The following is a 22,885-nucleotide window of genomic DNA, read 5'->3' on the forward strand; positions in this document are numbered from 1 at the left end:
GACATCTCAGAAGTATCAGCTGGTCTTTCAATTTTATCTATGCTTTCCATGATATGTGGAGTAGATGTAGCTGAAGTTAAGAGTGTAGAACATATCCTTGTAAATCAGTTTTGATGTGTGGGCCAGCTCTGCTCTGACACACCCTGTACTGGCAGTCAGCTCCTGGCACAAGCAGGACCTTCCTCTGGGAAGGAAAGCTGGAGCCTGGTAGCAAGGCTGGCTCTGTTTGTCTCCCTTTCCAGCAGAATCCTAGGCTGTGTTGTGGAAAAGGCAAGAGTATTACCAATTACTGTTTGCCTTTGGGTACCAAGATAAAAAAATATAGCAAGAAAAGCCACTTTCTGGGAAGTGACCCTCATGTGAAGTGTGACAGATACACAGTGTTCATCATCTCAAAAAAAGGATGAATTAAACTCAATAAAATTTCCTACGTTTGGCAAATACCAGATTAGTTGAGAGGAACATTTAAAATGTGAGATGTAAATTTAGCCATTAGTCTTTTACTACAACTTCCTTTTATCCTTTCTGTTCACCTAAGAGTCTGAAACTCTAAAAGGGAGGTAAGAATGGGGAGGAGACTCAGACATTAATGACGAATTTCCAGTAATTAACAGTGAAGCAGTGAACAATTTGGCTTAATGTGCTGAGCTCTGGGGATAATGTTCTACTAAGATGCTTTTGAGTTCTCCTTGCCAAAGCTGTTCTTTTGGAGACTTTGCAGATTGACAATGCAATGAGTGATTTATACTTAGTCTTGTGTGGAAAATTTATTTAACACTTACAGTGTTTCAAAATTCCTGAATAAGGAACGGTGAGAAACTTGGAGTCCCAAACTGACACAAATGGATTCTGCTGTGGTTTAATCCTAAAATACCAAGGGCCTTTTTAAGGTTTTGGAAAAATAAAGAATTAGCAAACTAATTAGCACAAGGAGTACCTATCAGAGCTGTGGCAGTAGAAGAGGTGGTGCTGAATGCAAATGGGGGGCATAGTGGTGTCTGCTTGGTGGAAGCAGCTGCAGGAAAGTAAAATGAGGACTTGAACTCAAGATACCTCATGGCCAAGATTGGTGTTGGTAGCAGGAGCTACTGGATGCACTTTGGGAATGTTGAAAAAGGCTCGCTGCTGACTGGTGGGACTGGGAGCTGGCCTGACCAAACAGCACCAGCCTCTTCCAGAGGGTTCATCGGGAGAGAGGAAGGGGGATTTCTTTGCATGTGCATCATGCAGTTTGAACTTGGCTTCATTACAAGGATGTTGTAGGTTCCCACAGCTAGAAAGTGGAGTTACAAAGGCAGCAAATCAAGGTTCTCTTCCTTCTTCCTCAAGGCTAGTTCCATTAGGTCATTGGTGTCTCTATTGGATGAAAGCTGGAAGAGGGAGATTGAGGTGAGACAGGAGGAGGGAATTCTGGAGTGTGAGGGTGGTGAGAGCCTGGCCCAGGTTGCCCAGGGAAGCTGTGGCTGCCCCATCCCTGGCAGTGTTGAAGGGCAGGTTGGATGGGGCTTGGAGCAGCCTGGGCTGGTGGGAGGTGTCCCTGCCCATGCAGGGGGTTGGATCCTGAGGATCTTTCAGGTCCCTTCCAACCCAAACCATTCCATGATTCTGTGATTTAAGGAAATATTTGAGGCACACACAAATAAGGAACCATGAGTGAGCTGAATGTGCTTACTAATTGAACTTCTTCTGTTGTCAAAACATCAGCTGTTTAACCCCACCTTGCTGCCTTTTGTCTCTACCCTCTGTATCCTGTTTTGCCTCTACTGTCCATTTGTTTGGGGATTTATTTTTATTTCTTTCTTCCTAGAAACATTTCCATTTTCTGGAGAGGAAGATATGAGTGACCCAGAAGCTATGAAATCTTTACTTTCCCTCCAGTGGAAGAATAAAGCACATAATTTCCCGGCTGAAAGAAAATTCAATGCAGCTGCTGCCCTGAGTGAGCCATACTGTGCTGTCTGTACCCTCTTCTACCCCTATAACCAGGTAACTGTGTTCCTGTGGGATCTGCTCTAGGGGATCCTGCTCTAGCAGGGGGTTGGACTGGATGATCTCCAGAGGTCCCTTCCAACCCCACCACTCTGGGATTCTGTCATTAAGTAAGAAAACTCATATAGTTTGCCCACCAAAGAATTGTCTTCAGATTTGGTAGAGGCAGTGGATGGAGCCTTTTTTGTTCTCTTTCCCAGCTTCTCTGGCTTTCCCAGCTTTCATATTTTAAATCACACACAAAGAGCTTTGCACTGCAAACCCTGTTTCATGCAGGAAAACTGTGCCACGTGTGGCATGTGATACAGATGTAGAGTTTAGATACAGTCCCAGAGTTCTGAATATATGCAAACAAGCAGCTAAAGAAAAACTTCCTGAGTAAGCACATCCATCATATTTTTTGGGGGAAACTACCAATATGCTTTGGGATATGTTATGAGCAGGAAGGCAGAATTTATCAGATGAATTAGTTATTTGCCCAGTTGTGTATTGATTTGTTCTTGCATGCTTTATAGAGCCAAATCTGGCTTTGTGTGTCCTCCAGGAATACGTGCCTTAGATGCGTATGTATCTGTTGGAAGCTTTTTCTGGGCAAAGCAGAACCAACCTCCCACTTCAAGAAAGTCTCTTGATTTATTATTATACAGACTGAAAGTAAAAGATCTGTTCTGATTGCTGGGTGTTGCTGTGTAATGGCTGGAAGGAAAACTGGGTACAGCTGAGGCTGCTTTAATCCATTGCTTTTAACTCTGGTCTGCTACCAGAAACCTTGAAATGTCCTTCTGAAGAAATTCTTGCAGAAAGAGCAGGGAAGGATGCCAAAAGGATGGGAGAGGGGGATGGAAGGTCTTAAGGTCTTGCTTTAATTAATATTTTCCTTTTTTTTTTCTTGATGTTTTCAGCTGTGATTTAGGAATTTAGATTTTGACAGAAGAAAAACAGGGGAAGCTTCTCATTATATGTTTTTCTTTGTTGAGCTTTCAGAATAAATGACTTTGTTGAGCTTTCAGAATAAATGAGAGATCTCAGTACAGGCCTAAGGAAGAGAGAGGGGATCACAAGGCAGGGCTGGGGGTCTGCATGAAAAGGCAGGATCTAAAGTTCATTATTTGCCTGCATGGGGTCAGGTGTTGGATGACTTCTGTTTTTCAAGGGGAACACTCTGACTTTAAGGTTTAAACTGTGAGCAGGGAAGAAGTGATTCCATATGATGGTATTTTCTCTTTAAGTCCTTACAGATGGATAAAGAAGCTGTCCCAGTCTCTGTGGGGGAGACCAGCTCTTTCATCCACCTTTCCAAGTGTGGACAGAAGACCAAGCCTCTGATCCCAGAGATGTGCTTTACCTCAAGTGGAGAAAACACAGAGCCTCTTCCTTCAAATTCATACATTGGAGAGGATGGAACCAGTCCCTTGATATCCTGTGCCAAATGCTGCCTGCAAGTTCATGCTAGTGAGTGTTTCCTTCTTCACTAAAGCTTTTTGGGTACTGAGAAACTCCCAGGTTTCTTTGCATGTTGCCTGTGTTTGAATTCCTTCTGGGCACACTTGTTCTAGCTGTGACTCCCACTTCTTCCTTTTCTGGTACTAGTATGTGTATATTTGGGTCTATCTGGGCAGTCACTGATCTTTAAAATGCGCACAAATATTTTTCTCTGTTTGCTTAGTTGCCTCATTCTCACAGAAAAGATTCTTTGTCATCTTTAAATTTTTTTATAATAAAGCAAGAAATGCCAAAGCTGCTGGCACTCTTTTCCCTTGTTCAAATATTGGTCTGCTGGGTAAGGCTGTGGTGTTGTCACGTGCATCAGAGATTGGAGTAGTTTGAGATAGGTTTTATTGGTGTCTGTGTTACTGTTTGTAGGAATGGCACTTGATTGCAAAAAGAAACATATGTCTGTTTGTTTCCCTGCTAGTTCTGTCTAAAAGAAGGTCTGATTAATCCTGGTGGGGTGTACCTTCACTGTAGATTGTACATCTAGTTAGCATTTACACTGTACTAGGAGATGTGAGGAATTACTCTTCAGCTGTTTGATCCTGACAGATGGGAAATCTTATTTAACTTGCATCAGCTGGAATTACTTTTGTTGTTCCAATTTTATAGTCAGCAGGTCCCTGTGCAGCTCAGCAGGATTGTTCTGCATGGAGAACTGGAATGCAACTTTTATTTCCCTACTGCATCCATGATTGTGGTCACTTCTGGCTAATAAGTGCATGCGATGCAGAGTGAGTGTGGGGAGAAATTCTGCTGTCTTCAGAAATCAAAATAGAGGTGCTGCACCTTCTACATCCATGTGTCCTCCATCGTCCAGTCTATCAAAATGGTTTCAGTGACTAAAATCTATTTAGGGACAGAGGGATGTGGGCAAGGTGATGTTAATCTGCAGTCTCAGGGTGCAGAGAAATTTACCTTCCTATTTTGGCTTTGTTCGACCCTTGAGGATAGGACAGAAGTGAAACCTGCTCTGAGCTGGTCTCCAACATCTTGTTTCCTTGTTGCTGTTTGTACTTCCAGACTGTGATATCCCCTTGACTTTGCTGCAGAGAGTCCTTTTGCTTTGATTACAGGATTGCAGTGCTGAGGTGTATTTTGGTTAATCTGGCAGCATGCTGCAAAACCAGTTGGCAGTCTGCTTGTTCTTGAGAAGTGCCCTCACCCAACTGTGCTGGGTTAGGACAGCAGCAAGGACACAGAGAGAAGAAAGCTCCTGTGAAGGTTTCTGAGCTTTAAAGGCAGTGACAAAATTCCTAAAAAGAGCATATTTTTGTTGTTCTGTTTGGATCATAGTTACAGGACAGCCTGGTGTTCAGAAGTGGGACTGTTTCTCTTCTCACATCCCATAGTCCAGCTCGCTGTGGTCCTGGAGCAAGGAATCCCTCCTGCAGTGTCAGCCTGTTGTACATCCAGCAGGATTTCAGGGGCTGTTTCTCCTTCAGCTCCATCACCAGCTCAGTTTTTTAGCCCCCACACCCCTGCCCATTTTCTAGGACTGCCTTGGATCTACTTCCTTGCTTTGCCATATGATGAAAAGAGACTTCAGATGTGGAAGACAGCCCTGGATCTATATTATTGACTTTTTTTTGACATCATGTTTCTCTGCTTAAGTGGGTGATTTTTATAAATCAGGTTCTTGTGGCCATCTCAGTGCTTGCTGAAAAACTTCTTTTAAGTCCAATTCAGTAACTGGAGATGCTCCAGCTGCAATTTAATGTTCCATTTTGTTAGGACAGGCAAAGGCCATGGGATGAACTTTGTGTTAGCCAGGATGCTGGCCAGCAATTTGTGGTATGTTTAATTTTCTCCTCCAGGCTTTTTTTGCCAGCTGGTGAGAATCAAGTAGATCCAATTTTTCAAAACTATTTGTATGTCTTGTCCCTGTTGTCTTCAGTAACAAATCTCAGTGCCTTTTACAGGATTTTAAGGGCTTTTTTGTTCATATTTCTCTCTTGATAATTAGTATGATACCACTTTACAATTTTGGTGCTGCAGAGAAGTATGTAGGAGGATTTGGTGCTTGCATGTCACAGTCATTGATGCTCTATAAAGTTTGATGTTTCTAACACTTCATGTAACCAGAAATTACTATTAGTTTAAATACTGTTTAATAATGTGAAACACATTTATTTACTTTCTTTACAATACCAGTGGGCTTGTCCTTCCTCACAATACAAAGATGACTGCTTCAGTCATGCTAAAATTCAATGGTCTTTACTGGTTTAATGGGTGAGCACCTTCCAGCAGTAGTAGAATCATTTTTGAGTCTATTTCTTACCTGCAGGATCAAAGTACTACAATTATGGTCCCTGCAAAAGAGAAAGAAAATGTTGTGGGGTGACCTCTGTGTTGGCTTTTTGTTGATTTTGAGACCTGCTGGTCCCAAATTCTTTCCCCTTCCTAAAGCTGATGTTCCTTATGACTTTTGACTGAGCCTGTTCCATGTAGTTGCACCTGATTTCAAAAATGCTTCTGAATTTAAAAGTCAGCCAGTCAGTACCACAGATATGTCAGCAAAACTCTGAAGGATATGACTTCATTTCTTTCAGGCTGTTATGGAATACGTCCAGACTTGGTGAATGAAGGTTGGTCCTGCTCACGGTGCTCGGCCAACGCGTGGGCTGCGGTAAGAGCCTCCTCCTCTGGAGACAGAGGGAAACTTCCTCATAGCATCATAGAATGGTTTGGGATGGAAGGCACCTTAAAGAACATCTAGATCCAACCCGCTTCCATGGGCAGGGACACCTCCCACCAGCCCAGGTTGCTCCAAGCCCCATCCAACCTGCCCTTCAACACTGCCAGGGATGGGGCAGCCACAGCTTCCCTGGGCAACCTGGGCCAGGCTCTCACCACCCTCACACTCCAGGATTCCCTCCTCATGTCTCACCTCAATCTCCCTCTTCCACTTTTTATCCATCCCCCCTTATCCTCTCCCTCCCTGCCCTTGTCCCAAGCCCCTCCCCAGCTTTCCTGGAGCCCCTTCAGGCACTGGAAGCTGCTCTAAGGTCTCCACAGAGCCTTCTATTAGCTTAACAGAACAGACCCAGCTCTCTCAGCCTGTCCTTTTAGAGCACCTCATAGCAGATGCTCTAGCACCTCTGGGAATTCCTGAGATACTTCACCAGAGATGGGTGTTGGGAGGGTACAGTTTGCCTCTGCATCCCAGATGTGGTGATGTCATTTTGTGGGAGAGACAGGCAGTCTAGCAGAGCTTTTTGCCCCAGTTCTGAAGCAGTTTTGTTCCCACAGGAGTGTTGCCTATGCAATCTCAGGGGAGGAGCTCTTCAGATGACCACTGATGGGCGGTGAGTGTATTTTGTCAATATTTATTGAGAATTTGGTCTTGATGCTCAGTCTAACAGCTAGTTCTGGCATTCTGGAGGTAACTGCTACTCACTAAATTGTCAGAATGAGCTTGAATAACTGTGTTGTCTTACACTCTGTACCAGGCTTTTCAGGAGCAGGGATAATGTGGCTCTGAACACTGTTAAATCTGGCTCATTCTCAGAGAAGTCTTCTCAGATAATGTTTAGTATCACTTGAAGATCAGACACATAGGAAGGTTGATCCCTGTTGTTCCAGAGACATTTACCTGTGTGACTGTGATTAACAGTCAGTTGATGATGTTGCCAAGGCTGCCAACCACCATAAATACACCTTGATACTGAGGGAGGCAGGGAAATGTTAACTGCCCTCTTGAGTATTTAATTCAAACAATGATAGGCTCTGCTTTTTCTCTGACTTTTCCAGGTGGGTCCATCTAATCTGTGCTATTGCTGTTCCTGAGGCCCGTTTTCTCAACGTAATAGAGCGTCATCCTGTGGATATCAGTGCTATTCCAGAGCAGAGATGGAAACTGGTAGGTGTCTTTGAACTGGAGAGAGTGAACAAGAGCCAAAAGAAAAAAGGAAAAGGCTTTAACTAGACAGAAAAACATTGTGTGGGATCATAAAATAGCTGAGATGGGAGGTGATGGAACCCTGATTTCCAAAAAACGTGCCAGGAAGCTGTGTTATCAGGATGTCTTTTGAGGTACTGTCTCAGTGCTTGGACACACAAGAAATTGTGATGATCAGATCTGTCTTTGCACTCCAGGAATGTGCTTTTCCCCTGGGCAGAGCCCCTTGGACACTGACCCACCAGGCAGTCAGGGCTAAACCACCTGAAAGCTCCATTTAGTTTAAGTTCTGCATGGCAGGAGTGTGAAGGGACGTGGTGACTGGAAAGAAGCTGACGTGTTGCTGACTTGTTCATCATAAATTGGACTCATCTTTCTTTACAATATTTTTCCCTTGCTATCCAAAAATCTCTTGTAGAAATTAATAAACATTTCTTTGTGACCATGACTGCAAGGTGAGACTGCAAAGATTTTAATGCAAGTCCACCTACAACTTGTTATTTTGGTGCGCAGCCTCATCTGAGGGATTAGTAATGGATGGTTCATTAGCTCAGAGCAATTAATCTTAATGTTAGTGAATGCCCCATCACTGTAGTGTGTTATTGCAAAATAAATTGTGCTTTTGCTGCTTTTATTCCTTCAGGAGTCAGCTGGGAGTGTGGTAGAGGGGAAGGAGAGGCAGCAGTGATGCATTGGGTAGCATTGATGTGTGTGTTAACTGTGCAGGCGTTGAGTACCAGCAGCCCAGCCAGGGCTTGGCTGAGAGATTAGGAAGCATCTCTGTCTGCTTCCAGAGTTATTCCTCTGTTGTGCAAATGGGTTTTGTACACAAATGTGAATGTAAAAAGCATTCATTATTCAGGTGGAGTGATGGAGCAGTGTGATGGGAGAGTGATAAATCTTAGAGCAGTGGTTCTTTATGGATCATCTGACACTTCCAGCATGCACCCTCTTCATTACCAGCACTTGTAACAAACTAAAAATCCTTTTACACAAGACTCACTTGTATTGCTTAATGGAGCCTCACGAGGAAACAAGACTTTAACTCTTCTGTGGCTGCCTTACAATCCTGTAGAGCCAGGGTGGTATTCATGTGTGTAAAACACTGTTGCTTCGTGCTCCTCTGAAGCATTGGCTGCTCCATCCCAGGCCTCTGCACAGGCCTGCTACACATCTTTCTCTTTCATTCCTAAATTAAAGCTTCACAGCTTTGTTGGTTTCTGCAGTGTTGTATTCCATTTGCATCATGGTTTTTTCATGTCTCAGGAAAGGTGGAGAATTTTGATATGAACTACCTTGGCTTACACAGTCCAAGAATGTGATTTACAGGCACCAATTCCTCGTGTTGAAGGTAGCAAGAGCCTGTCTTGCAGCTCAATTCTGGTTGACTTTAAGCTCTTCGTTGGGGAAGTGTTAGCATGGCTGGTGCTGTGCACAGCTTCATCAGAATCAGGGGGACTTTTCTAGAGGTCTGATGCTGTTCTATTTCTGTCAGGATCTGTCATGACCCTGCCTGCAGGGAATGTTGGTGGTGCAGGTGGATTTGGATTCAGGTTCAGGCCTTGGGCTAGTGTTTCTGTCATCATGCCAGTGTGATCCCCTCTAAGGTGTCTGTACAGCCAGGCCAGCTGGTAGGATGTGAGAAGCAGACTTCCAGCCTGGTTACTCTGTGCTCAAGAATGTCATCAGGTGGATATTGTTGTATTTAGACTGATTATAAAAATATTTCAGCTCTGTTGGTCTGTGTTTGTGGCTGCTGAAAAGTTGGTTGGTGGTGTCACCACCTACAGTGTGGCATTGTCAGCATCATTGGCCACAGGAAAGAAAGCAAATAAATTCTCCTGAGAGTAAAGGCTGTTTAAATAGGACAAGATTGTGTGGAGAAACACTCATGAGCCATCATGGAGTTGGATTTCTTTGTAGGATGTTGCAGGTAATTCATGGAGCTCATGAGGAGTCAGTGGAGGAACTGGGGGGGTCTGGTTTTTGGAGGTGTGCAGCTGCATATTTAGGAAGATAAACTGAAGGTTTACTGAAGTCAACTGAAGGTTGACTAGAAGGAGGTGGTGTTGGACCTGGTGACTTTGGCAATGATGGAGCTGATGCAATACTAGGTAAAATTGGAAAGATATCCTTTGATGGAACAGGAGAGAAGGAATGACAGGAAGATTGAGGATAATTGAAGTGAATGGATGAGGGAAAGAGGAGGTAGGAGTTATCTGGACAAGAGGAAATGGATTCAAGGTGCACCAGGGGAGGTTTACATTGGATATTAGAAGAAACTTCTTCCCTGAAAGGGGTTCTCAAACCCTGGCACAGGCTCCCAGGCCACCTCCCTGGAGGTGTTTCAAAGCTGTGTAGATGTGGTCCTGAGGGACATGGTTTAATCACTGGACTTGGTAGAGTTGGGTTAATGGTTGGTAGAGTTAAGTTGTGCTTGGACTCAATGACCTTAAAGGTCTTTTACCACCAGAAATGATTCTGTGATTATTTTTTTTTGTATTGTTTTATATGTTTGCTACTGTGAGAGGGCTGAGGTGACAAGGAACTGCAGTGATGTGTTTAAAGGTTCCTGTTCTCTGAGCATACACCAGGCCTCCTCTTTCAAGCACAGACCTTTCACTCCATTTGTGGATGCTGTATCATTTTAAAGACTGCATTTTGCATTTTTCCTGATGAATGGTCTGTTACGGGCCCATGAACCTAAATTATTTATGACCCGGAAATTTGGAATAATTAGCTGTCAGTCCTTGGTGAAGTAAATGAATTGCAGTGTTCATGGAGCAGGAGACAGCCCATTGCTTTATTCTCAGCTAGGGCCTGACTCTCCAGTGTGCATTTATTCTGAAGATGCTTTAGACCTTCTCCCTGCTGCCTCCCCTCCAGCAGAAAATGTCTTGAAATCTGCATGTGCTGCTTTACCACAGCACTTCTATCCAGTCCATCTCCCTTGTCCTGTCACTGGACACCACTGAAGAGAGTCTGGTCCCATCCTCCTGACACCCCCTGTAGATATTTGTTTTCACCCTTTCCACCGTTTTCTACATTTCAGTCTGACTGCAGCTCATGTTTTTTCTTTATCTTTTCATCATATTTGCTCTGAATATATACAGGGAAGCTAGGGAGGGACTTTTGACGTGGACTTGTAATGAGATGACAAGGGGGAATGGGCTAAAACTGGAGGAGGGAGATTGAGGTGAGACATGAGGAGGGAATTCTGGAGTGTGAGGGTGGTGAGAGCCTGGCCCAGGTTGCCCAGGGAAGCTGTGGCTGCCCCATCCCTGGCAGTGTTGAAGGGCAGGTTGGATGGGGCTTGGAGCAGCCTGGGCTGGTGGGAGGTGTCCCTGCCCATGCAGGGGGGATGGAACTAGATGATCTTCAAGGTCCCTTCCATCCCAAACCATTCCATGATTCTAGGATGTGATTCTATTCCATTGCTGTAGCTCTTCTGCCTGTCACAAGGAGTTTGTCTTGTCACTGGGGTGTCATTAGGTGCACACTAATCCTCCTGGCTTGGAAGAATCCTGTTTGCATCCATGAAGGCAGATTCCTGATCCTGGAGGGTTAATGCTCCCTGGAGAGGCAATATTGAGCACACTGTATCTCAGCAGTTGTCCCTGCTGGCAGCAGAATTAGGTATTGGCAGTTTAATAATGAGATCTTGTTGCTATTGACTTGCTTTCAGTGCCCTGTTCCTGCTGTGCACTTTGCTGTGGTGCTTATCTGCCTTTTGAACATGGTTTACAGAGCGATAAAGGAAGAGCTTATTAAATACTAAAAACCACATTCTGGCAACACTAAGGCTCTGGCTTTGAATTTCCTGGCTTTTGTTAGCTTAAGTACAAAGGCCAAATTAATCTTTGATGTAAACATAGGGACTTGAGTTAATGCACAGGAAGGGAATCTGCCTTATTTCATAGACCTGTGGGGCAGACCCCGGTGGGGAGGGGTGATGTTGGACAAAATGCTTGTCCCTTTCTTTGGTGTGCTTTGCTTTCAAGGAGAAGAGCAATACTTTTTGGAGAAGGAATGGGCTTTATCTTGCCAGTGTGTTCCAGTTAGCATGGTGGGGCCCTGGCTCCCAGCTATGCCATCACAAACACCACACTGCAATTTGGCCCTTCTCATTTTGCATTTCCTGGTGGGTTTATAACATGGTACCACCCATCGTATTTTTGAGGGTACTTTTGGTAAGGTGACTCAGCTCTAGAAGCAGAGTTTGTCCTTCTGGGGGTGGTGTTGGTTTGGTGTGTGATCTCGGGCAGCTGACGTTGCATTCCTCATCCCATGGGATGTAGTAATTCATACTGATCCTAAAATGTAGGTCATGTCTTCTGTCATGTTGCATGCTTTGAGCACTGCTTTCATGGGAGTGAGGGAAACCAGAGGCCACGAGGGGTGGGAGAGGGGAGGAAAGGCTCTGGTTATTGTCAGACACCAGAGAGAAAAAAAGAATCTGTCGTCTGTGGGATCAGAGGGTGTTTGTAGGACATTTCTGTTGAGATGAGTGGGTGGGTTGGGAGGGAGGGAGTCAGACCTGGGGGCAAAGTGCTTGAGAGACAGTCATCTAAAATGGGCACCAAAACCCCCTGCTTTCCTCTGTTCCTCCTTATACGTGGACATTTCTTTGAATTAATAAATTACATAGCTGAGTAGTCAGATTCATGGGCATATAATTTTGATCAGGCTTTCATTTCTGTGAGCTGTTCCTTCTAAGAAGTAAAAATGCATTTGTCTCACATGTGTGATATTAATTTCCCTTGATTGGCCTTGTCCAAACCTCAGATAAGGTGAAGAACCTGCCACCCATTAGTGACAGATGCCCTAGGCTTGACATGTTAAAAGCTAAGAAAGAGGTTTCCAGACAGCTCCTCGGAAACATTATGCAAATGTCCAACTTAAATTTCTTTAGATTGGGATTCCCAAAGTCTTCTGTACTTCTGAGAGGCTGAAAACAATAATTTGGTGCTGTTGGGGCACGGGGAAATGTATCTCATTGCCCACTGACACCTGGAGCTTGCTGCCAAGTCTGTGGTGTCATAAGGCTTGTGATTTTTAGCTTTGAAAAAATTCAGATTTCTTTTTGAAGCTGTCACACACCTGGAGTTGCTGACCTGTCCCCCTGAAGTGCTGTCAGATTCGATTAGCCTAAGAAGTGGATCTGCTTTGCAGAAAATGAGTTTAAAAACCACCAAAAACTTAATCCCTTTTTTTCCCCCTGTAATTCTGATGCCTGGCACAATGTTTTCCTTTTTTCTGTTTGCAAAACAGTGGCTGAATTAACTACAACAGCTGAACTGACAGGAAGCATTTACAGTTGATGTGTTTATATATGTAAAATAAACATGTAAGATTTTTGTTCCATTATATAAAATTATGTTCTATTAGATCTAATAGGTATAATGTTCCATTGAATATGATAGAACAAATTATTACACAGTTATTCTGTGTTTTGTTCTTTCAAAAATTGAAAACATTGTTTTCTAGCAGAGTGTCTGTGAAGATCCAGATGCTGTTTGAATTAACTTGAGTACATTTAATGTATCTAAGGAGGAGGATTGAGCTGTAGCATGTACCCCTGTGAGGGTGGTGAGAGCCTGGCCCAGGTTGCCCAGGGAAGCTGTGGCTGCCCCATCCCTGGCAGTGTTGAAGGGCAGGTTGGATGGGGCTTGGAGCAGCCTGGGCTGGTGGGAGGTGTCCCTGCCCATGCAAGGGGGTTGGAACCTGATGATCTTGAAGGTCTCTTCCAACCTTCACCATTTGATGATTCTGTAAGGAAATACCTCTTGACTCTGAGGGTACCAGAGCCCTGGGACAGGCTGCCCAGGGAGGCTGTGGAGGCTCCATCCCTGGAGACATTCCAAACCTGGACGTGTTCCTGTGGGATCTGCTCTAGGGGATCCTGCTCTAGCAGGGGGATGGACAGATGATCTCCAGAGGTCCCTTCCAACCCCACCTCTCTGTGACTCTGCTCAGTTAATATCTGCTGTACTTCTTTGACTTACAAGTGAGTGTAAACAGTTCTGCAAGTATCAGACCTGACCTCTCAGCAGGAAACATCACCAGTTCTGCCTGTGCCTTCTGTGCCCTGGACACTTTAATACCAGAGACATCCCCCCGCCACCAGGTACCAAGGTGCCATCTGTGGTGCTGGAGCTGCTGGTGGCTGCCTGGCTAACCCTTCCCTGTGTTCCCTTGCAGAAGTGTGTGTACTGCAGGAAGAGGATGAAGCGTGAGGCTGGTGCCTGCATCCAGTGCTCCTATGAGCACTGCTCCACCTCCTTCCACGTCACCTGCGCCCACGCAGCCGGGGTGCCCATGGAGCCCGATGACTGGCCCTACGTTGTCTCCATCACCTGCTTCAAACACAAAGCAGCTAACCAGAATGTAGGGGTTTTGGTTTATTTAGAACAGTTTCTCTAAGCCTCTGATTTTTCTCCTGCAGTTTCTCTGACTGCAAATTGCAAATTCTCCCCTTTTCTCCACGACGCAGGTTCCCTTCCGGAGGGAGGTGACCCTTGGGCAGACTGTGATCACCAAGAACAGGAATGGGCTCTACTACAGATGTAAAGTGATTGGCATGACCACACAGACCTTCTATGAAGTGAACTTCGATGATGGTTCATACAGTGACAACGTTTACCCAGAAAGCATCATTGTAAGCAGCTCTTTGGTGGAGACCATTGACCTTAGGGATGAGTACAAAGTGTGATGTGTGCATTAGACATGAGGAGGGAATTCTTTCTTGTGAGGGTGGTGAGAGCCTGGCCCAGGTTGCCCAGGGAAGCTGTGGCTGCCCCATCCCTGGCAGTGTTGAAGGGCAGGTTGGATGGGGCTTGGAGCAACCTGGGCTAGTGGGAGGTGTCCCTGCCCATGCAGAGGTTTGGATCTAGATGACCTTTAAGGTCCTTTCCAACCCAAACCATTCTGTCGTTCCTCTTCCTCTTTACAACAAGGTAAAACTTTAAAAAAGTAATTGAAAAAGTTACTGCTTGTATAGAAAAACTCATCCTGCCCTTGGTTACCATTCTTGTTTATGACATTATCCCCTTTTATTTTATTTTTTTTTGCAATACACAGATGACTTCAGAGACATCAGTGTTTGTTTTAAGTTGCATCCTGTTTGTTTTGTGCTTGAGGAATCTCTTATTTCTCAACTGACAAGCCTGGGGCAAGCAGGTTGTCTGGGAGCACTTCTGGTTCAAAACAGGGAATGTGCTTAATAGGGGGAATGTTTGGAGAGGCTGACTGCTCAGCTCATGCATTGTTTCTGGTTGTGCCACTGATTCCCTGTGTGGAACAGAGCAGGTCACCCCCTTGGTTGTTGCTGTTGACACAGGAGATCTGATGTTTTGGGATTTGTAATGGGAATTCCCTGGGACTCAGTACTGTCACCAGAAGAGGTGCATGTCTTTATTTAGCCAGGTTGGATCAGGCTTGTGCAGCCTGGTCTAGAGGGAGGTGTCCCTGCTCAGAGCTGGGAGGTTGGAACATGATGATCTTTAAGGTCCCTTCCAACCTTCACCATTCTATGATTCTGTGATTTCTGGTCTCTCACTGGTTGATGGTTTTGTTTGAGATGACTGCAATTAAGCACAAGTACAGCAAATTTCTTATACTTCATTACAGGGCTGTGTAGGGGCTTCCTGGGGTATTGGTTTTGTAGAATCATAGAATGGTTAAGCTTGAAAGGACCTTAAAGATCATCAGGGTTTAACACCCCTCTTTACCCACTTCTTGAGCTTTGTGTTGACTGGCTGACATCTTTTTGTCTTCAGAGCAGAGACTGCATCCAGCTGGGACCCCCTCCAGAGGGTGAGTTGGTTCAACTGCAGTGGACAGATGGAATCATCTATAAGGCCAAGTTTATTGCAGCCCAGATCAGTCAGATTTACCAGGTGAGCATGGAAGAGGACCCACCCACTTCAGGTCGATGTGTCTGTTGCTTGAGTTGTTGAATGTTGTGGTGATTTGGAAAGTACAACACTGTGTGCAAGTCCTATGTGCTGAAATTTGCAAATAATTGTTATTTGAAAGAGATTGATACCCCTGGACAAATGGCAAAGAAATCCCATATCTTGTATTTGTTTGAAATGGGGTTCTGGTTTCTGTCCTTCCCACACAGAGTGTTTCACAGCTGTAGAGACCACAGGAACCATCCTTGTCACTTAACAGCCTTTTTTGGTGTGTATAATGGACATTAACTGCTGCAGAGAGGATGTGATCTGAGGTGACCCAGGTTATGAAGAAGCACAATATCTAGTTCCATCAAGACCTATTATTATGCATGCTTCCCAGTTTAATCACAGTATAGGAAGTTGTCATTGATTTCTCCAAGGTACCATCATTTGAAATTGGCTGTTCTGTCAAATGACATAAAAATATGCATGAGGAATCTGTGTTTTTCAAATCATGCAGTTACCTCGAAGTAAAGCTCTTCTCCATGGGGAAAATAACCTGAGTAGCTTTCCACATGGGCTCCCTATGTAGATACTTTTCCAGTCATCTCTTTTATCTGCTTTGGAATAGGATTATATTTTAAAACACAGAGACAGTTGTGTCATGTTGCTTTTTTTATGAAGTGTGTTCATCGGAAGACAGCAGGGATTAGCTTTTGCAATTTGAACTTGTCTTATTTCAGTTTACAAGGGCTTGTAGTGAGAGGACAAAGGGGTGATGGATTAAAACTGGAAGAGGGAGATTGAGGTGAGACATGAGGAGGGAATTCTGGAGTGTGAGGGTGGTGAGAGCCTGGCCCAGGTTGCCCAGGGAAGCTGTGGCTGCCCCATCCCTGGCAGTGTTGAAGGGCAGGTTGGATGGGGCTTGGAGCAACCTGGGCTGGTGGGAGGTGTCCTTGCCCATGGAAGTGGGTTGGATCTAGATGATCTTGAAGGTCCCTTCCCACCCAAACCATTCCATGATTCTGTGATTTTGCAGTTATCTGCCCAGGTCACATCCCTAAGTCTGTAGTTTGTGGGCTAAGATGACATGTTGTGTATAACTTTCAAAAAGACTAAGCCCAGAAGACTGTCTTGTAACTTGTTCTAATGTATGTTCCTGCTGGGTGTCTAACCCCTAGCAATAATTTGGAACTTAAATAAACAAGATCAAACCACTCTGGGATAGGTTAAGATGTCCTGCCTTTCTGTGAGGTGGAGCTGGTGGAGCGGAGGAGGCAGACACCAAACTGCTGCTTCAGAACTGTTCCCTTCTGCCTTGTGCCACTGGTGGTGCTCTGTAAAACCAGGCAGTCAGTGGGACTGATAACATCTTAAACCACCTCAGCAGGGCTCAGCAGAGCTCATCTTTCAAAGCCTGTTCTCCCACCTGCACAGTTTCTGCAGCTGATGGATGCTGCTCAGCTCTGGGAGCTCCCATAACTGATGAGCTGCACAACCTGGGCAGTGCAGGAGGGGAATTCAGAGCACAGATGCTTTCTTCCCTCTGAACGTGTCCAGTCTCAACCTGACATCCCACGTTAAGCTGGGGTGTGTGTTCTTCAGCATTATCCAGAGATGAGTAACAAATCTTGAGCAAAGGAAATGAGAATTTCTTCAAACCTTTTAATAGTTTTAACATTTTTATACACACGTTTCTGTGAATAAACATTCCTGCAGCATCTGATGCATAATTCATGATCTAATCAGTGCTTAGCAAAAAAGGTTTGATGGGAGGAGTTACCACTGGTTTTTTGGACCTGGCTGATTATTTCTGCTTATTAAAATACAAATGTATTTTAGGAGCTGGAGTTGCTTCCTTATGATGTGTGAAAATGCTTTGTTTAAGATGAAAGAAATTATTCTTACCACACTGCCAGGATCCAGGGCTGCCTGTTATTGTCAGTGAAAAGCAGCATTTTTTCAGGGTGTGAGTCAAAAATCAGTGGAAATCTCTAGTGCTCTGACTGGAAGGAGGGAGCAGAGGTGCTGCTCCAGCTGTAGTAATGACACTGTAGGATCCACAGGACCCCTAAATGGAACCACGTGGGTCAGATAAGACAGGAGGGGCCTGAGCAGCACTGAGACCAGCACTTTTTGGGCTCAGCACTACTAAAACAGCTCAGGGATGCTTATTCTGCAGCAATCCTGGAGACAGGCAGTGCCAAGAACAGGGCATCATCCACGGGAGCTGGTGCTTCCTTGGTATTTCCATATGTGGCACAGTCTGGGAATGGATTCTTGAAGTATTATAAGTGTAGAGGCCAAGTTCTTACTTCATCTTCTGCCTACCCTGCAGGTCGAGTTTGAAGATGGTTCCCAACTAATGGTAAAGCGTGGGGATATTTACACCTTGGAGGAAGAGCTTCCCAAGAGAGTGAAGTCTCGCCTGGTGGGTATCAAAGGAATAGAAAGAGTAGAATGGATGTGTCTTGCAGTTACTACTTTTTCTTAGCATATTGTTTAGACATTAGGTGACTGTAGTCTGCAATTTCTGTGGCTTTAAAACCACTTGTCATTCACAAAATATGCAGAGTAGAAGAAATCCTTGCTGCAAATGCTTGAGAAGCATTTAAATGATTTTCCCTTTCCCGTGTTTGGATCTGGTTTTAGTTTTCTCTGGTTAAAAGATTGTGTTCATATCATTTTACACCCTGTGAACTTAGTTGTACAGACTGCCATTCTGTCTGAATACTGCCTTCATCACAAGTGACCTCTTCAGAGACCCCTTCCAACCCTGATGACTCTATGAATTGACTTCCAGCTGAGTGGTTTCTGGAGAACTGATTAGCACATGGGACCAAACCCCCATTTCTCACCAAACAGGAGATTCAGAATGTAGCTTTTCCCTATGAAGCTCTTAATCTGAAAGACCAGGCTGTCTTTCCACTCCTTACAATGGAATTATTGAGCCTAGAAAATATGAGGGATTTATTTCATAGCTTTTTTCATTCCAAACCTGCTGGTTGCTTTCAATCCTGGTGCTTTAAAGCCATTTAAACAAATGTGGGGAGTGGTTTCTCTGCAAATGGAGAATACCCAGTTTTCCTCTTCATTCTACATGTAGATGCATCCACTGTAGGACAGGGATGGATCCACAAAGTTAACCTGTGATAAGGTTCTGGACTTCTGTCTCTCATGGGACAAAAAGAATGTGGGCCAACCTTCCCTTAAGAGTCTATGAATTGCTGTGCCAGGTTAAACACCCTGTGGATCCTTGGCCACCAGCAGAAGTGTGAGATGCACATCATCAGAAAACAGCCTGGCACCCACAGGCAGTTCTGTGGAAGAACTGATGACAATTTGGAGGAAACTATTGTTTGATTATGCATGAAATCTTCAAGGGCTTTACCCAAAAAAGCCACTTGAAAAAGACTTCCTGTAATCTAGCTCTGGGTGGCTTCTCCATCTTGTTTGAGGTTGTTTATCTCAATGAAACAGACCTCATGGCATAAATTGTAGTGGTTAATAATAATTTACCTTGTTATCCTTGAAAGACTTTGGTGGCAAAGAAGCACCTTTGAATTAATTTCTTGGATGTGCACAATACTCCAGTTTATTTAAGCTTGTCTAGTAATAAAGACAACATATTGGAGCCCTGAAATAGAGGAGCTGGAAAGAAACACAGTGGAGACATCAGGCTTTGTAACAGTTCCAGAGAAAGGAATCCAAGCTGGAAAGTGAATAGGAAGTTTTCAGGTCTGGTTGAAAGCTTTTCTCAAGTCCTTCCTGCTGCCAGAAGTGTTAGACTGTGCTCTGTGGAAGTGATGCTCACGGGGCTGTAATGCAGCCCAGCCCAACAAAGGCCACAGGAGATGATAATTTCCACCAAGCAATGCATCTCATTTGAGTGTCAGAGCAGGATGAACAGCAGCAGTTGTTGGTACAATGATCCCTGAATTCTTTCTTGGTGTCTTTATTTTTTTTTAAAGACATCAGCAGAGCCCCAGTGTCCTCTGTGCCATCTGCTAGGCATGAGTAACCTGGAGAGGCAGAGGAGGGTAGGAGTTAACAATTGTCAAGGCAGGAGCTGAAGTGAAAGATGTTCTGAAGCAGAAAGAAGGCAACTTGAGGCTTTGGTTTCAGAAGCCTGGAGTTTTCATTGCAGCTGTGCACTTGGCATGGTTTGGAGTTCAGCTTTTCCACCAGGATTCTCTGAACCAGGTTGTCCCCTGGCTGCCCTCACTGTCTGATCCCACAGGTGATCAGACCCTCCACTGGGTGCACCCCTGGCTCCCCCTCTTTCCCTGCTGTGCCTCTAATGATTGTCCTTTCTCCTGCAGTCCCTCAGCACTGGGGCTCCTCAGGAAGAGGCATTTTCAGGAGATGAAGTGAGACCAGCCAAGCGTCCCCGGCTGGGGAATCCCAGAAATCCCGAAGAGTACGGACAAAACCCGGATTACTTGGCCTTTATGGAGAGCCTGTTGCAGACACAGTACCAGCATGGAACTCAAAGCAACATGTTTTAACCAGGATTAAAGAAAAAAATTAACCCTTTTCAAGCCTGTGGAAATGTCAAGAGGAAACTGTGGACTAGAAGACCATCCTTGTGCAATAGACTGCTGTGAATTTTCTGTTTCTTTTTCATCTGCTCTTGGTTTGGACTGCAAGAAAATCCTGTCTGGCTGCACGCTACCTCCACTTGGCCAGATGTTGCTGACCTATAGAGTAGGGACCTTGAAAAACCTTCAGACAGCATTTCCCACCAAGACTTTGGAAGAGGTTGCCCGAATGGAGCTTTGTGACGGGCTCCTTTCTGTGAGGCTTGGAAAGGGTTAACATGAAACGCAATGACTTTTTAAAATATGTCAAACTCTTTTTGTCTTTAAAGGTGCTATTACATTGACTACTGAAGCAGCCTTTGGAATTGTGTTTTCTGTACATAGACGTCACCTTTGTGAAGTTTTCTATAAATGAGCATTATTAAAAAAAAAAAAGCAAACAAAAATAGGAAAACGAAGTTTCAACGAAACATTTTTCTAGATTATGGCTTTAAAACAAAAGAAAATTCTCCCCCCTCACCCCCTAGATGAAATGTGACTAATTACAGTGGGGAGAGAGAGAAAGAGAGCAAGAGCAGATGTCCTGGAAAGTTCTGGGTTCTTTTATTTTGTAAAGAAACACTATCTTCTTTGTAAGCTGGGGAAGATGGGGGAAGAAATGTTTCATAGCTGGGATGTTTCTTACCATTAGTTCTCTTAAAGACGTGTGATAGACCTGTGTGTTTCTGCCATGTCACCAGGAAAGGACTTTTAGGGAAGAAATGGCCAGGTTATGGTCATTCCTGTCATCTTCCTTCCCCATCTTTGCCATCACAGTTGCTTTCTAGTTAAATCCAGCATGGCTTTCAGTTCCAATGTGCCACTCAGTTTTGGCAAGTGTTCTGTTGCTGCTTCTTGTGTTAGTTCCTTTACGAGCCATCCCCCTTCCCCACTGCAGACTAGAGCATGGAGGGGTTGCTCTAGCTCTCTGGTAGGCATGTCTCCCATAGGAACCTTTTTCTTTCCTTTATCTCCTTATTTTTATTTTATTTCAATTTTGAGTTGTTCTCCTTACAGTTGTGAGAATCATTCCATGACAGAAGCCTTGGGAGGTGTTTGTATGTTTTTCTTTTATCTTATTAAAGAAGAAATTCCCCAAACATCTTTGATTGTTGTGACATCCTTTACTTAAGTAAAGACTGAGCCTTTGAGATACTCCTGGGGAAGAGGAACACAAAGCCCTTCATTTGATTGGACTCAGTTCACTGAGAATTGAATGAGTATTAAAGGCAAAAAAACCAAAATCCTAAAGTATTGAGTGGGCAGTTCCCACTTGAACACTTGAAAATCACCTCTGGCCGAAGAGCTGTCCTGGAGCAGTGTTTTGTAAAAGAGCCTGATCCAAAAACCCTGCTGAAGTCACTGGGAAGTCTTTCCACTCTTTTTTGGAGGACCTCTTGTCAGCTCAGAGGGAAAGAAAAAGGCAGCCCTAGTGTGGAGTTGGGAAGGGGACGTTGGCTTCAGGGACGTCGGGATGGAGGGGAGTCAGGGCACATCTCCCCTCGCTGCCTTGGCCTGGCAGAAGCTGCTGTGAGGTAGCAGAGCTATCCAGAGCACTGCAGCAATCTTTGCCACTTAATTCCCTGAAATTACTGGACAGAAAGAGACAATATTCTGGTTTTGGGGGGGGGGTTTTAAGCCTCTCTGCAAGGTGGTCATGGTTCCGTGGAGAGGTTTTTAAGCAACGTTCCAGCTGGATCTTTAAAGGGAATAAGTGGGAAGGATTTGTGGGCTTAACAGATGGTAGATTAGCATCTTAAGAGATTCGACTGGTATTAAACTGTCCTAGTGAAAGAGTGGAGATAGAATAAAGCAGTTTGGGGGGGGGGGAGGGTGTTTAATTTTGGTTTTGCTTCTCCCTGGAGAGAATTGGAGTTCCCTTTACTGCCTCTGCTACGGGTTCTTTCCTCGTGCGTGTGCTCACCTGCCTGTTTGTAAGGTGTTGGAAACAGGGTGGGTTTGCTGGTTGGGTTTTGTTTGGGATTTTTTTTTTAAAAAAAAAAAAACAACTTCTGAGGTTTTGACGTTTTCAATCGTTGTCTCCCAAGATGAAAAAACAAACTGAGATGAATAAAAGTTTTCAAAACTGGCAAGGTTCTTCAAAGCCTCGGTTGTTACTCCTGCCCAGCTGTGTCCTGTTGGTTCAGACCTGAAAGAATATGAATGTTGTCAGGCCAGAAGGGAAAGATTTAAAACAGCTGAAAGAGAATTTAAACAGCAGAGGATTTCTTTTTTTTATTATTATTATTTTTTTTGGAGGTGGGAGGGGAAGGGTGGGAGGGGATGAGTGGTTGTTGAGCAATGGGGAGTGTCCTCTGCATGTTGAAGTCCTGACTGAAATAGCACCATGACTGTATTCATATGTAGTACTTTTTGAACATACTATTTATATTGTAAAAAGACAAAGTGTGTTTCCTCACCCCGTATTCAGATGCTGAGTTCTGTTCAAACATGAACCTAGAATGCCCTTCCTTGTTGCAAGGGTTCTCCCTTTTGGTCTATTTTTACATCCCTCTTTTTGGTTTAGGAATGACTTGTGCAGGTGATAGTGATCATGTTGATGGCCTCTGGGCATCAGAGCATTGAAAAGGAAATAGGAAATGCACATTCCTACCCTCCCTTTCCTCCAGTGAAATACATTTGTAAGTGTCTACTTATGTGCTATAAAAATAATGATTTTATTTTTTCCCCCCTCCCCCTAGATTAAGGATGTGATGTATTTTTTGCCTATTTTCTCCTCTGCCTCTAGGTTCATAACGAATTAAAGGCTGTTGAGCACTTCAGAATTGCATTTGTTGGGGGGCTGAAGTCTCTTCATTTCTAAATTGAAAGTCTTTTGTACTGCAGGAGGAGGTGGCTCCCAGATGTGATGGGTAAAACTGGCTAATAAAACTGAGCCAAGAGAAGCTGAGACTGATGAAGAACGTGCTCTTTGCCTTCCTCTGTTACCCATGTAGGAGAAGAGGTCTGCCATTCCACCCCTTCCCAAAATTAAGAACCAAGCTTGCAGTGCATTTTTTTCCCCA

At 44.4% G+C, this 22,885-nt stretch overlaps 1 protein-coding gene across 3 annotated transcripts in view; it reads left to right on the forward strand.

The window, feature by feature from the left end:
• Positions 1–21,952, forward strand: part of KDM4B (lysine demethylase 4B) — a 95,280-nt gene extending 73,328 nt beyond the window's left edge. For all 3 annotated transcript variants that reach the window (XM_051639691.1, XM_051639692.1, XM_051639693.1), the window contains 10 exons: positions 1,808–1,986; positions 3,219–3,441; positions 6,033–6,109; positions 6,733–6,788; positions 7,234–7,342; positions 13,583–13,768; positions 13,875–14,039; positions 15,160–15,279; positions 17,618–17,710; positions 19,602–21,952. In XM_051639691.1, the coding sequence (XP_051495651.1) occupies positions 1,808–1,986; positions 3,219–3,441; positions 6,033–6,109; positions 6,733–6,788; positions 7,234–7,342; positions 13,583–13,768; positions 13,875–14,039; positions 15,160–15,279; positions 17,618–17,710; positions 19,602–19,787 (1,394 nt within the window). In that variant the 3' untranslated portion in view covers positions 19,788–21,952. The remainder of the gene's footprint in view (positions 1–1,807; positions 1,987–3,218; positions 3,442–6,032; positions 6,110–6,732; positions 6,789–7,233; positions 7,343–13,582; positions 13,769–13,874; positions 14,040–15,159; positions 15,280–17,617; positions 17,711–19,601) is intronic.
• The last annotated feature ends 933 nt before the right edge of the window (positions 21,953–22,885 follow it).

This window comes from Apus apus, chromosome 24 (genome assembly GCF_020740795.1).
Source record: "Apus apus isolate bApuApu2 chromosome 24, bApuApu2.pri.cur, whole genome shotgun sequence".
NCBI classification, from domain to species: Eukaryota; Metazoa; Chordata; class Aves; order Apodiformes; family Apodidae; genus Apus; species Apus apus.